We start from the raw sequence: 15413 nt of genomic DNA on the forward strand, positions 1-15413 counted from the left end.
ACTGATTTAAGGAGGAGACTCTTAATCGAGAAAGAAGAGACGCTACGAATGGTAAGGGAGAAGGAATCTGAGTTTCGACTTGAATTGGACAAGACTCTGGCGTTGTTCAAGTGCGAGATGGATAAGGTGATGCAAAATGTGTTGGATCAATTTCGATTGGGACGAACCTCTCAGTTGACACCACCACCAAACCCGGCGCAACCACCAAAGGAGCATTCGTCAACTCCACTTTCTGATTCCGAAACCGCAATTCCCATCGTTCACTCTCATTTATGGAAGGCTCGCTGCAAGGAAGTCGCTCGCACAACAATGGGGGCCACTGGAGGAGTGAAGAAACCGCACATTTCCAGGCTGGGAGCATCCACGCTCCACAAGACTAGCAAATACCGGAAGCTCAATTTTCGGAGTTTAGCTGCATCTCTTCTGTTCGACGATGCCATCTCGGCTCAGTCAAACCACAACCCTACATCTTTTAGGGTGGTAAGTGATACCGGCACAAGTGTTCCTAATCTCAATTTTGTGAGTATTGATTGTGATGGCATAGATTCTGTGTTTGTTGCAAAATTGAATGGGAGTGATGAGAGTTTAGAAATTGGGAAGGAAGAGAGTTCTGATAAGAGGGCTCAGGTATATAGTGGAGATGTGAAAGAGCTTAGTGAATTTGAAGGTGTTAGTGTTCAGCAAGATGGTCTGCAAGGACCAAATTTGGGTGAAAATGGGAGAAAATGTCATGCACTCCACCTGCTTGATGAAATGCAGTATTCAGATGGGTTGTGTAATGTAGGAAAGCACATTGTTGGCTATATGGGAATTCGAGACAAAGGTGGGGGTCTCGCTACTCATTGTTTAATTGTTGATGAGTACTTTGAATTTCCTGACAACAAAACTACTACTGCTCATTTGGACTGCAAGCTTTTTGTGGTTTCTAAACACCTATGTTCAAAGTATAAAATGGCTAGAGCACTTGCGCCGAGCGAAGCTTTCACAGGTGTTCATGGAATTGTGGAGCTTGACAAAGTTGTAGTGACAATGAAAAAGGGTGAGATAGCTCTGGTGATTATATTTTCCGAGAATGCAGTGGGTGCGCTAGAGGCCCAGCCGAAGTGGATAATGGTACCTCCTAACTCAACTCTCTGTTATGCGTCTGAGCTGGTATCTGTAATTGTTGTCAAGGACCAGAAAATTGAGGTGGATGGTACGGAGCATGAAGAAAGTAATTCACACACTATTAATATCAAGGTTGGTTTTGATGATAGGAGGACTTTTTACTCTGCCTGTATTGGTGTTCAAGTGCATGTCGAGGATGTCACTACAATTGCAAGTATTTGTTTTGATTTAAAGGATGGTGCAAAGATATACAAGAAGTTGATTATGATGGCAGGGATTGCATATGAGTTTGAGAAGAATTTTGCTACTATACAAGAAGTTATTGTTGCCTCTAGGAATATCAATTTGCTGGCAGCTTGTGTCAAGTCTGATGATATGAAAAGTGGCTGTCAATTGTGGGATAACATCTCTGTCATCTCATGCTCAAGGGTGACTTCGTGGAATCCCGTGCGCTCTTGCTATTTCCAGAATGAAAACCACATGGAGGTACACAATGCATTGGAAGCTGAGATTTCAGATATCGGAAATGGTTTTCCACTTGTCCTTGCACCTGATATACAAGACAATAAAGGAGAAGGTGGGTTTATTGTAAACAACCAAGATGTGAGAGCTGCTGTTGGTGTACTTGATGATGGACTGATGATTATGGAAGCTGATATTGCTGATGAGGACAAGAAACTTAGTATTTCCTTTTTCTGGAATATGTGTGTTTATTTGCTGCTACCTGTTTTGGTTAAACAACCAACATTAGCTGCAAGTGTAACTGAAAGCTTGGCATATCATATTAATCATCAGATGGAGGACAAAACTGTTGTACATGCCTTGTTGTATGAAGAGGGATTCAATATTGAGTTCTTTGAGAAACCAAAAGACATAACACTTGAAGTGTTGATAGAATCTTTGCAGACTCATGATGATTGTGTGGCTGTTTTGGAAGGCCTGAAGGATAAAAGCATTGATAGTGAGCTTGTTGGTGTTATAAGGGACTCATGGATTTTGAAGCCAAAGTCTGTTTCTGTCACTTGGGATTGGAGTAGGTTGTTAAAGAAGACTTAAAAGCTGAAATCATAGTTGTATTGTGCAAAGATGCCGAAGGTTTGAGTTTGACAGCAAGTGCAATAGTCTCATCATATTTCTATGGGCAGACTACAACATTTATGATCACTTTTGAGTGTAAGCTAGTTTGCAAGTGCTTGTTTCAGGTAGCGCAATCTGTTCCGTCTACAATATCTTTCAAGGGTCTTGGGGAGGCTGCAACAGCGGCAGCAAAGACTGCTAAAGTGAGAGATATTGCTATTGTGATTGCTGGGATAATACCTGGGAATATTACATTCGACAGTGGAGGCTACAACATCATGACAGGGTCTAGCTGTTCAATTGAACTAATGAAATTTGATATGGGAAGTGCAGCAGCTACATTAAGTGCATCAAAAGCCATTGTTCAAACCAAACCTTTTGGTGTAGAGTTTTATTTCATTGTTGCAGCTTGTGAGAAATGTGATAAGTGGAACAGGTATGAGGTCTGGAGTTGGTTGAACTCCAAGATTCTGGAATGGTGCTTCTCATATGTTGTGTGCACTGTCTTCCATAATTGAAGTTGTGGACAACCTTCAGTATGTTGGACTTTGATTCTGAATGAAACTTGAGGTCAAGTTTTGACAGGGGGGATGGATTGTTATGATATTTGGTCATTTAGTCATGCACTTGGCATGTGCTTAGCTAAATTGGTCTATATGTAGCCACCGAACCTTATTTTCTCTTTGTCAATGAAAATCTGAATATTTTACTTTCTTTTATTTTCATTTCCTTCTACATTTCTCTTCAGTTAGGGCTAATACCCTAACAGTTCCAGCCCATGCAAGCCTTGGGCTGGATCCACCACTGCTCGCCTGGTCTGCTCTGCTCTGGTCTTGAGTTTGATTAAGAAGAAGCTCGGCTTCTTAGCCTCCGGAAGTACATGTGTTGTTCGGCAATGAGATGAGTATTAGGTTTGTTTGGGGATCCAGGCCCGGAAGAGTTATTAGGCCCACAGCTTCAGTAGCCCAATTCAAAATGCCGCAAAAACAATAATTCCTATGAGATTACTTTACAAAAAAAAAAATTAAAAAAATCCTATGAGAACCAACAAATTAATTGTGGAATGGAACTTGTCAAATTTATAATGTCAGCTCAAGAATGGAACTTGGTATGTATGCATATTCACTTTGAAACCACTCTAGAGTAGCTAGTTTTCTTCTGTCCCTCAAACTCTCCCGCATTTGCAATCATGGTTTTCTTCTTCTCAAGTTCTCTCTTTCTTCAAAATGTTCCACTCCACTCTTTTCGATCAATGCGACAGGCTTGATCGCGAGATGAAATCTTTGTAGATAGATATGTAGTGGCAAGATGGCAACGTTGACGTATATAAGAGGTGAAGTGAGAATTGCATTTTATGCTGCCACTGGAATTGCAGATATCCTCCTCCACATTGTATGATAAATCGTGATCCACTTTGTGGTTGAAGCTTTTACTTTATACTGTTTGGGTTAGCATGCAAATGATTTGCTATGAATGGGAATGATAGATTATTAATTTTCATGGTCTCAATTTTTTGCTTTTGCAGGGTCACGACTTAAACAAAAGCACAAAGACTGCACAAATATAGAGGTAAGGTATGCTTATGCAGTTTTCCATATCGTAGATTTGATATCTGAACTCCAGGTCTAACTCTTTTTTTCCTTCTTTTTCTGAAAGTCTTGAAGATTTGGAAGTCATAAGGGGTTCTAACCGGCCAAGTGAGTAGATATTTTATTATGTTTGGTTTCTTGCACAAGTTGCCGGAATAATGTCTTGATGTTTTTGTATGTGTTTTATGTTTCTGCTGTTTTCTGTTCTTTCAGATTCAGACGGTTTTCAATAGAAGTTGTATTTATTTCTTTATTTATGTTTTCCGTTTTCATCATGCGATTATAATTAGTTGGATACATAGACTTACATTAACGTAAAGTAAAGTCCAGAAGTGCAGAGGATAAAGACGTGGCTGAAGGCATTATCTCTCTCGCCCTGTATGTGTTTGCTTCTCAAATATGGAAATTGCGATCTGAATATTATAACTGATTCAATGTCAATAAACAGAAGTACGTGGAGTATATGGATGATGCACGTCTTGGAAACTAAATAGATTGTTCTTTGATTCTCACATTAACATATAGGGCCATATAGTGTACGTGGAAGTGTACAATTTTCTAAAAGATTTTAGGATTTGTGATCTTACTGTTTTTTTCCTTCCTAACTTTGCAGGTATTTCTTAGAGGCGCAAGAGACTAGCTGCCCAAAATGAGGTATGCATTATTATGATCGTCTTAGTTCTAAGAGGATTGCTGCAACTATTTTAAAAGGGTTTCAGTACTAGAGCTATTTTAAAAGGGTTTTAATAGAGATTTCTGATGGGATTCCTTGATCAATTACAGGAGACAAATACACGTTCTGTTGTTGGTTAGCTTACTCAGGTCGAGATCTTAGATGGTTACTTTTTTTCTTAATTCAAGTTCAAAGTTGATGGTTCACGTACAATTGATGGATTTAGCCAAGGTTTGATTTGAAAGTGAAATTTTGTCTTCACACATTTTGCTGCATGTGTAGACATGAAGTCCTCCTTTTTCTTTTTCATGGTGTTACTGTAAGATGCTTGAATCCTATGGTTGAGAGGTTGATTTCATTAGCAGTTAACAAGGTTTCATTTCTTCATATATACAGTAGAAGTTGACACTATTTTTTATACAGTTGATAATGTCAAATGAGGCTCACTGCTCAATTTTGTGATTTCCCAATTTCATTTTCACATGTTTTGACCATTCAGTTTGTCCGAAATAGAATACAATCAAGACAAACATTTACCGTAAGTACAACTCAAAACAAAAAATAATAGTACGCACGCGTCACGCATAGCTCTTTCGCATGCTAGCATAAATACTAGGGTATAAACACACGCACGAGTGTGGCCTTTTCGCGCACGTATAGAGAGAAAATTCATACGTCTTTCAAAATCACATGTGTTTGGAAGAATGACCTGCAACCGAATACGATTTTAATATACTGATGAAGTTCCTCAATTTATTTCTATTTTCTGTATTGGGAGCTTGACGTACTACCATAATTATATGGTTCAGTAAAAAAAAAGACAAAAAGTGACTTTTTTTTTAATGCTTAGCATATCATAAAGTTTTCTATCTATGATTTTCTCTATATTGTATTATTAGAGCTCTGTTAAATTAGGCTTTATTAAGTGAGCACACTTATTGTACATTTGAGTATGACCAAAAGAAAATGATCATATATCAAAATAGAATAATTAGCCTTTCAAGAGACATGCCAGTCTTCACAATTTGAAAGCGATAATTTACAAGCATGAGCGCACTTGCGTGTAGGAAGACTAGATGTTGATCAAATACCCAAACACTAGGCTATATTAAGTGAGCATACTTATTATTGTCTGTTTTCATAAAGGATTGACGGAAAAGGATTACAACTCAAAATAGAATAATTAGTCGTTCACGAGACATGTCAATCTACAAACTTCAAAAACGATATTTGACACGCTTGAGCGCGGCCCTTCTGTAGGTTCTTATCAAGTCACGTGTAAGTTTTGGTAGATACCACTATATTAGCTCAGGGTACTTCATGACGAAAAAAAACATATGCACGCGTGAGTGCAGACCTTCCGCGTGCAGGAAGGCTAGTAAAATTTAGAAAGGAATTTGTTTTTCAAATTATCCTCGAGGAAAATTATTGATGACCCGGACCACCACGTCGTATTTGGTTCATTCTAATACTATTGGTCTAAACTTTTTTATCTTATTTCTGATTGATCTATTTATTTACCTCTATTTTTTTTTCTCATCTTTATTGATCCCCATAGAAAATTGAGTTACGTGGTGTACCGGTACCAGGGAATAATTACTCTACTCTGAAAGTTAGATCGGTGAATAATTGGTATAGGTGAGGTGGGACAGGGAAGAAAATGTTATATGGTCGTCAGCTTGTCCTTCTCTTGGCTAGTGCAACCGAACCACTCTTTCTTTTTTCTTTTTTTCTTTTTTTTTTCTTGTTATTCTTCCGAAAAAAAGTAGTTGTTGAGTCTTTCCCCAAGAGTGGGCCCCACTCGACACCTGAACGCAAAAACCCATTTGTGGTGGTATGGTGAGCCACGTCACCCCATCCCATGATTGTCTGTTTGTCGGAAAAGTCACTACAGTGCGTCCTAGGACGGAAGGAGCCCGCCCTCCACATACCTCAAACCCAACCAACCTCCATATAAACTCGACCCTTCATCCCATCTCAAACACACTCTCAACACTAACAAGGGTATATGCTTCCTTAATACACATTTTTCTCAATCTACACTAGCTTCTATCTGCTGCGTTTGTTATACTAATGTATTACAACTGAAGTTTGATCACACATTCTTCTTCTGCTACTTCAGCACGTATAGGTACGCACTGAATATAAAAAATATACATATATGAATATGTGAAATAGTGGAAGAGTGTGTCATCATTTTGATTATTTAAAGCCTATTTTGGCTTTATATTCAGTGGTGTCTGTTTAAAGTTGAGTTGTGGGATTCTCTCACTGTGAAATGCTGCCCATCTCTTTGCTAGTCTCATTCAGTGTATAGATGCAGCTACTAGAACTTACCTTTATGTGACAGAGCCTCAAAGTCTTTTTTCATGATTGCCTAGTTCTCATCCCCAACTCAAGGAACATGAAAACAAGTGTTGTTGTATCGAAAAATTAATCGTTAGTGAACATTTTTTCTCCAGGTAGGATTCACGAAAGTGAATTTTTATGTATGAAATTTAAGACATCACTACTCTTCAAGAGTCGTTCTATACTAAACGTCTTAAAAAAGGTACTATGAAATTTGTCAACTGAGTTGCAAATTAGCTAGAACTAGTTCTAAGAAAACTTTTACTCGATCAAAACATGGCACGTTAGGGTGATTTTTATTTTGGACAAAGGTTGCTTAAGATTAGGTGATGACAGTTAGTTACTTACCCCTGTGAGAGAGCGAGTCCTAGGGACTTGTTTTAGCTTTCCCCTCTTCACCTGCCTATTTTTAAGTTGTTTTATTTCCATTTTATTTTAGCCTATACAAATACCAATCAAAATCCTCCAAAAGCTCTGAGAGCTCACACCAATTAATCCAAAGAGATATGGAAGATGACAACCATGGAAATAATAGGCTAAATGGTCCAAATGGAGGAAGCCCTGAAAACCCATGTTTAAACAACAGCACTCCTGCTAGTAGCTGCAACTCCAACATTAATATTCACCACAATCATAATCACAATAACAATCACAATCATCACCACCACAGCAGCAATAAAGAACAAGACAGGTTTCTTCCCATTGCCAATGTAGGTCGTATTATGAAGAAAGTGATTCCCGGCAATGGAAAAATCTCCAAAGACGCAAAAGAGACTGTCCAAGAATGTGTGTCTGAGTTCATTAGCTTTGTCACCGGAGAAGCCTCGGATAAATGTCAAAGGGAAAAGAGGAAAACCATCAACGGCGAAGACATCATATGGGCTATCACAACACTAGGGTTTGAGGAATACGTGCACCCTCTAAAATTGTACCTCCAAAAATATAGAGAGCTTGAAGGGGAGAAGCTAAATGTTCCAAAGCAACAAAGATTGGAGCAAAGGCTTCAGCAACAGCAACAACAGCAACAAGTAGTACAACAAGAACAAGAGCAACAAAGTATACCTAATTCGTATACTGTATATTCTTCGACGAGTCTCATGTCTCAACCGACTTCTTTCATTACTCATCATCATCATCATGATCCGGCATTTTCCTTGCCTTTCTCCCCAACCTCAATTCAGAAACAGTTACAGCCACAAGATCAGATTGATTCAGTGGGGCATTGGTAAATTAAGAAGAAAAGACTAATGTAAACATGCAGATGATTTCTTTTCCTCTCCTCTTTTTGTATTCTGGACTTGTATTATGCTATACAATATTTGTAATTTAATGTTAATATATGCATACATGGTTCGATCTTTGATTATCTGGTTCTCAACAGGACGTGCATTTGTAAAGAATTGTATGTGTAGTAGCATACATATAATCCATGCATGTGAGCATGTCCATGAATGCATGTGAGTAGAATGTGATAATTGAGATTAAGCATTTTGCACTGGACAACGTTCATTTTATATATATAGAACTTTGTTCTTCTCCAACTTAGGCAGCGAGCATGGTCATTGCGTTTTAGTGTTTCACAAGATGTTCATTTTTTGTCTTATATAATTTTTTGTCCAAGTAGAAATCCACACATGATGGAAATAGTTCTTGTGTAGGATTTTTCTGATTGTCTCTAACTAATCTCTTATGCGTGTTTTTCGATCCATTAAAGCTTGGCTTCAGTTTCTTGCTCCTCATGCTCCTGGTGACTGTAGTGGTATCTTAGATGCCCAATTGCTTGTTAAAATGGGGGTGACACCCTCAAGAGCCCAAAAAAGAATCCGGTTAGTTTTGTGGCATCCTCCTTTGTCTCCATGGATTAAGCTTAATACTGATGGTCTTGCTAAAGGGAATCCCGGGCCGGCAACTTGTGGGGGTGTTTTTCGAGACTATCAAGGTCATTTCATTGGCGGATTTAGCACTCCCATAGGACACCATAATGATTTTTTCTCTGAGCTTTTGGCTGTTATTATTGGGATAGAATTGGCATTTCAGCTCGGCTGGCAACATGTTTGGCTTGAGTGTGACTCTACGAGTGTGGTTGAATGCTTCTCTAAGTCGTCATTTGTCCCTCCGTGGCAATTACGCACATTGTGGTATAACTGTGTTGCTAGAACTCGTTCAATGTCTTTCTTTTGTTCTCATGTCCTTCGTGAAGGAAACATTGTTGCCGATAGACTCGTCAATTTAGGTATGTCCTCTTCATCTTGGATTTGGCATGCTTCTCCTCCTGCTGAAATTATTCATTTTCTTCGTATGGATTTCCTGGGATTTCCTTACATTCGTCATGGTTAATTGTTGGTCTATTTTTCGTCGATGTGGCGTCATGTTGCCTAGGACGGAACTTTCAAGTCTTAATTTGTGGTGTTTGATCTTTATGGTTAATGTGATTAAGGAGTTTCAACTGCAGAGGTATAAGGTTGAGAATAATACAACAGGGGATCATGTACATGAACGAGGCAATGATGATGTTGGTGCCAATGTATTTTTATCATGTACTTTCTCTCTCGGCTTTCTACTGTTCTAGTTTTCAATGTTTTGTAGCAAGTCTCTAAGCTTTGTATAAGTTCTTTTCAAGGCTTGGTTTGATGTAGTCACCAGCCTTATTGTACTTTTTTTTTATCTTATCAATAAATTTTCGGGTTAGGACGATGTTAGTCCTATACCCGCTTACAACAAAAAAAAAAAAAACTACCGTAATTCCATACTCAACTTATTTGTACACTGTTCGCATTAGCTACGCTGGGCATATCGAGCTATTGGTTTCCCACCATGCATGCCATTACCTCTGTGGCTCAATCAATGGCTCAACTTGGATGGCTTCCTCCTCCCCGACCACGGCAATACGTCTAGCTTCGGAGAAAAAGAGGTCTGTGTTGGCAAGCTATACTACAACAATATGGGGCAAAGGCCACACAAGGTGTGTGGTTTTTAGAGGTGTTGCAAATCACCTTATGTGTGACATTTTCCCTCATACCCCACCAATACCTACACTAATACCCTCATTTGCCACACATAAGGTGATTTGCAACACTTCCAAATGCCACACACCTCCACACATCTTGTGTGGCCTTTGCTCTATATTGTTATAGCTATAATGAACTTCCCTTTGAACTATTCATATGTCCAAGATATGCATCGGAGGTATATACTTGCAGTTGAGTTTCTTGCTATTGCATTTTATCTCAAGTGAGTTACTTTTCCACTTTAAATTATGTTGACAATGAATATATACAAGACCATCAGCCCTACCGAAGTACTTTTTCTAGTCTTGTATAGCACCCCGTGTCATTTAATTGGTGTTTCAGGGACCCTCCTTGTATAGTCATTCTCTTCGATGTTGCAAAACCAGGTGGTTATAGCCATCTGAGCCTGGTTCTCACAAGCATGCAAAAGTGAACAAAAGGAAAAGAGGGGTGGCATATTCATTCTAAACTAACTCGTATCTCATGCCAGAATATATGAAGCCCTAAACTGCCTTCCCTTTTCCTTTTTGTATTTGGTATCCCTAAACCGATAGGAAACCTAGCATGCAGTTTCTTTCTGTATATATACGGCCTTTATGATCTTCTCCTTTCACCTTAGAACAAGCACCAACAATGGATGATCTCAAAGCACTCCAAGATCTCGAGGCCCTCCAAACACCCATCAGCAACCAAACTGATGTGGCCATGAAGATAACAAAACAACTCGTTGAATCTGAATTCAAGGACAAGAACATGATCTATTCCCCTCTATCCATCTACATCGTCCTCAGCTTAATAGCCGCCCGCACAAACAATCCCCAGTTGGTTTATTTTCTTAACTCCAAGTCCATCGACGACCTCAACTCCATTGCCTTCAATCTCGTCACGTCCGTTTTGGCCGACTCAACTAGCAAAGGTGGACCATTATTGAACTTCACAAATGGTCTCTGGGTCGACGAGTCCATGCCTCTGGAGGAATCATACAAACAAGTTGTGTTGGATTCATACAAGGCGGCTCTGAACGAAGTCGATTTCAAAACCGATCCGGAACAAGTGAGAATCCAAGTGAACTCATGGGTTGAGGAACAGACCAAAGGCCGTATCCCTAAGATTCTTCCTCCTGGCTCAGTCCACAGTGCCACGAGTCTCATATTCGCAAATGCCTTGTACTTCAAAGCAACTTGGGAGGACGATTACTTCTATAAACCACGAAAGTCCAAAGACCTTAAGTTTTATCTTCTTAACGGAGACTCAGTGAAGGGAGTCCCTTTCATGTCTAGCAGTCATGAACACTCTATCGCTGTCTTTGACGACTTCAAAGTCTTGAGTCTTCAATACAGCAACTGTGCTCTGGAGGATTCTGACAATGGAACAGATAAATACGACCCTCGATCTTTCTCTATGTTGTGGCTACTTCCTGATGCAAGAGATGGGCTGCCGGCTCTGGCGGAGAGAGTTTGTTCCGAGTCCAGGTTCTTTGACCGCCATCTTAACTTTGAGAGTTTTACAAGTGTTAAGGTGAAGAAATTTTTGATTCCTAAGTTTAAGATGTCGTCCCGGTTTGAAGCTTCAAGTGTTCTGCAGAAATTAGGGCTTGGGGATGGTTGTGATTCAATCTTTCACGAATGTGTAGTAGAGGTTGATGAAAATGGCACCACAGCTGCAACTGCTACTTGTGCTGAATTGGTTTGGAGCATGGGTGAGCCCCCTAAGCCTAAAGTGATAGAAGAATTTGTGGCTGATCACCCCTTCATGTTTCTCATAAGGGAAAACCGGACGAGAACGGTGATGTTCATGGGGCAGGTGCTCAATCCTCTTGCGGGAAAATATCATTTGTGTGGAAAGATGGGGCAGGTGCTCAATCCTCTTGCGGGAAAATATCATTTGTGTGGGAAGACTTGTCATATTCTCTAAATACTCTAGTTTCAATATCTTAGATAATTTCATTGATCAATATCTAAACAAGTACTCTACTCATGAAATTATCCAACTATGAATTTGTCTTCCTAACCATCCTTGTAAAGTTATATATAGTTAATTTGTTAAGTGAAGCTCGTTACATAGCAGGCTCATCATGATATTTCTACACAATAAGGACTTGAACAAATTTACTATTTCTTAAGGAGTACGCCGATTATTTAAGAAGAAAAGTACATCACTCCAAATCGAAATGCAGTAAACTAACAAAAGAGCAACGACCTAACCACATCATTCTTCTATTTGTGTAGAGAACTATGTAATGTTTTAAAAGGTTAAGGCGTAACCGAGGCTGTTCCGAGAGAGCCTCAGCAAGGCGCTCGCCTTAAAGCAAAAGGCGTAAGCCTTACGGTTTTTTTGTTTTTGTTTTGCATAATCTCTATTAATAAAGCCAGAGAGATTTGAAAATGGTTAAATTTTTGAAGTTCCGAAAAAACCTAAGTTTTATTATTCTTCGGCTATGTGTAAACATGATTGAAGGACACTATAGTAACCTTGCTGACAAAACCCAAAACAAATAAATCCAGGGAATAGAGGATTCCGCGATAAAAAGGAAGAGGAAAAGAAGGGGAAAAAAAGAGGGAAAAGAAGAAGAACGCAGTCTCTCAACTGCTAGCCCACGATCTCCATATAGATGGAAACTGCCACATCAACGTCGGGTACAAATGGAACAGACGAAGCAAAAGAAAGAGAAAGAAAGGAAGAAGAGCAGAGCAAAATCAAATTCAAAAGGAAGAGTAAATTGAAATCGTATCGGCAAGGGTGGGAGCAATCGTTTTTACGCCGCTCGGCGATTTCGGTGGCGATTCTGGTAAGTAATTTATGGGTTCTTTTTACGTTCCATTGATTGGGGATTTGTCTTTGGGATCGGAATTTACCTTTGATTTTGTTAGAAAGCTACTCATACGGGTGGAACAAAAGCATATCGATGCGGACATGTTCATTCGCGCGTTAAGACCGGTATGCTTCTGCATTTCTTCGTTCTATTCATGTATTGTGTTTTGATTTTGATGTATTACACTTGCATAGAGGAGCTGTTTGATTTCTGTACAGGTTATTTCATTCACATCGTTGATTGGTGTAGGATTAGATGCTCTAAAACGGAATACTTGGTCATGTAGAGGCTTCCTGCAAACTAATTCAAAGATTAGGACCATATTGTTTTCAGTGCCATTGTATTAACTTATCTACCTTGAAAATGAATATTTCCCACTGTATGGATTGTTTTCCCTGATTTGTTATGGTACCAGCTAAATTGTGTCTTCATCTATATATCAGCCTTTAAAGTGATAAATTCAAGTCCATATATGCAGGAGTGAACAAAGGATAGGACAGATCCGCCACTTCTTTCACTGACCCTTAAAGGCATATACCATTGTATTTCTGAACTATATGAACTGTATCAATGGGAATTCTGTAAGCTAAGGAGAATCCGTTTTTTATGATATCAATCAGTAGTTGAGAAGTTAGTAAGAGGGAACTAACAATTGATGTCTACTATATAACTGGTGCGTTAGTAGTGGGTGACTAACTAACAATTTTTAGTTAAGAGATGAATGACTTCCTTTACTTTTGTTGTTTTGTTGTCTTGATGTTGCTCATGTCTATAAGTGTTTTATCAATCAGATAAATAATTTTCAATACAGGCAAATATTGAAATATTGATATTTATCACTAGCCTTAGATAACCAATGTGTGATGATCAACAGGTAGTCCCCAAAAGTTGCCCACTTTCGGCTGCAATTCTTAATTATTTCTAGAATGAATGTATCTCTCTATAACTTTCTTTTGCGGTACTCATCGTGTGTACTACATGTCTCAATTGATACTGTATATTATGTTTTCAGCAGATAATGGGGATGTATTACAAGTCTCTTTTGATAAGTTTGGTTGGACAAGCAGAGAAAAATCAAACAATGATGGTAAATATTATTATCAATAAGGTGATGGAAAGGTGAAGATTGGGGATATTAGTGTCAGCCACTTTTTTGAGGTAATGGAACTGCCAAGATCTCATACCACTTTAATATATAGAATCTTTTTTGTTCTATTGTGATTGTTGTTATTTTTGTACTTCTTCTTTTTTCCTTAAAGCTTGCTGATGAAAACTCTTTTATTATTCTGTTGAACTTTGATGTTAAATGGTGTTGAAGAAATTTGGTGACCATGTAAATTATCTTTTGGATTGCAGGCCCCTTTGATAGTTTCTTAAGGCTTCTAAGGGTAGGGTTCTTTGGGTTCTAGAAATTATAGTTGCTGGTTTGGGGTTCATGACATACTTCTGTACAATGGTTATATAATTACTCTTTTTAGACCCATCTCTTTTTGTGAATATGTTACCTATACGACTATAGCTGGTTGTGCATGTTATGATTCTTCTTTTGAACATATTTACTTCTGGTTAGTGTAGAAAACTATTTCATGGTGTAGAACTGAAAGCATATCAAGAAAAACTTTAATTCTTAGTTTCATCAGCAGCCTAGCTCGACCATTTGAGTGTTCATCTACAATAGTGTAAGTCTTCAACAACTTTGGAGGTATAGATTACCATCTCCTTTGGTATTTTATTTTATTAAGAACAACAAAAAGGAATTTTGAGTTCATCTTTTTCAGGCATGCTTTGGTAGTTTATTATGGCCTTTACTTTCATGTCATGCTTATATATGATAGTTTTATGTGGTTTGAAACTGCACTGGCTGATTATGTCAAGCTTTTTGATTCATATCTCAAAATTACATGCACGTATTTATACCATATGAACTTCAAGTCAAGGCCATCAGTTTTGTATGCGGTTTCTCTATCTTTTTATGCTTAGAAATTTTTTAACAATTTCAAATTTGAAAAAATAAACACAGGCAGGTACTGAAAATGGTTTATTTTCAGACTCTGTATCTACCCTCTTATTTTCATCCGTACACCCAAATGACGAGAATTCAGAAATTTTTTTAATTGACTTTACATGTTTAATCACTACTCGCTTTGAAAGTTTGCTTGGAAGATACTGAAAAAGGTTTATTGGATGAAATAGCAGACCTGGACAGTGTGGCACTAATTATCAATTTCAGTAGATGTAATATGCAAGATGTAAATGCAACTGAAGTGTGACAGAAGCCAAAGGATGATCACTCTTCAAGTCTTGCAATTTCAGTTTCAACAATGCCTTCTCATATTTGTTTAAGAATTTGTAAATATTCATAGTCTGGAAGATTACTATGTGATTTGTTTGGAAGAAAGATCTGCAACCAAATACCCTTTATTATGTTGGGAAGAAAAACATGTGAATCAGTAAAATTAAAGAGAGACGTGTGACCAAATAGGCTTTCTTTGTGGTCACGTAAACATTGAAGATAAGATTCAACAAAATGATCTTCATATCAAGATATACTTTGCCTACAAATGTCAATTAAAGAACGATTATACACACGCGTGAGCTCGGTCTTTTCGCACGTGCGTATGTGCATGCTGGAAGGCTAGTTATAAATTATACTAAACTACTAGTAATTGTTAGGAAAAAATTACACTAATATGGATGTTTATCCCCAAATTACCGTATTCTTTGCTGGTTGTTATCTATAAATCAATTTGAAATAGAAGATCACTAGTTCAGTTGTCCCTAAACTCTCTCTCTCTCTC

The 15413-nt window shown here is 38.3% G+C and overlaps 4 protein-coding genes across 4 annotated transcripts; all 4 read left to right on the top strand.

The window, feature by feature from the left end:
* The first annotated feature begins 7301 nt into the window (after positions 1-7301).
* Positions 7302-8024, top strand: LOC101297667 (nuclear transcription factor Y subunit B-7-like). Its single transcript, XM_004288074.1, has one exon. It carries the CDS (start codon positions 7302-7304, stop codon positions 8022-8024), a length of 723 nt encoding a protein of 240 aa, XP_004288122.1.
* Positions 8025-8484: 460 nt separating this feature from the next.
* On the top strand, positions 8485-9132 carry LOC101291099 (putative ribonuclease H protein At1g65750-like). The gene has a single exon (XM_004289233.1). The coding sequence runs from the start codon at positions 8485-8487 to the stop codon at positions 9130-9132; it is 648 nt and encodes a 215-aa protein (XP_004289281.1).
* A 1304-nt stretch (positions 9133-10436) lies between these two features.
* LOC101291384 (serpin-ZX-like) lies at positions 10437-11717 on the top strand. Its single transcript, XM_004289234.1, has one exon. The coding sequence runs from the start codon at positions 10437-10439 to the stop codon at positions 11715-11717; it is 1281 nt and encodes a 426-aa protein (XP_004289282.1).
* Positions 11718-12356: 639 nt separating this feature from the next.
* On the top strand, positions 12357-14190 carry LOC101299806. Its single transcript, XM_004288082.1, has 3 exons — positions 12357-12591; positions 12674-12740; positions 13628-14190. The coding sequence occupies exons 1-3, from the start codon at positions 12415-12417 to the stop codon at positions 13720-13722; spliced, it is 339 nt and encodes a 112-aa protein (XP_004288130.1). The 5' UTR covers positions 12357-12414; the 3' UTR covers positions 13723-14190.
* Positions 14191-15413: the final 1223 nt, after the last annotated feature.

Source organism: Fragaria vesca, linkage group LG1 (genome assembly GCF_000184155.1).
Source record: "Fragaria vesca subsp. vesca linkage group LG1, FraVesHawaii_1.0, whole genome shotgun sequence".
NCBI lineage: Eukaryota > Viridiplantae > Streptophyta > Magnoliopsida > Rosales > Rosaceae > Fragaria > Fragaria vesca.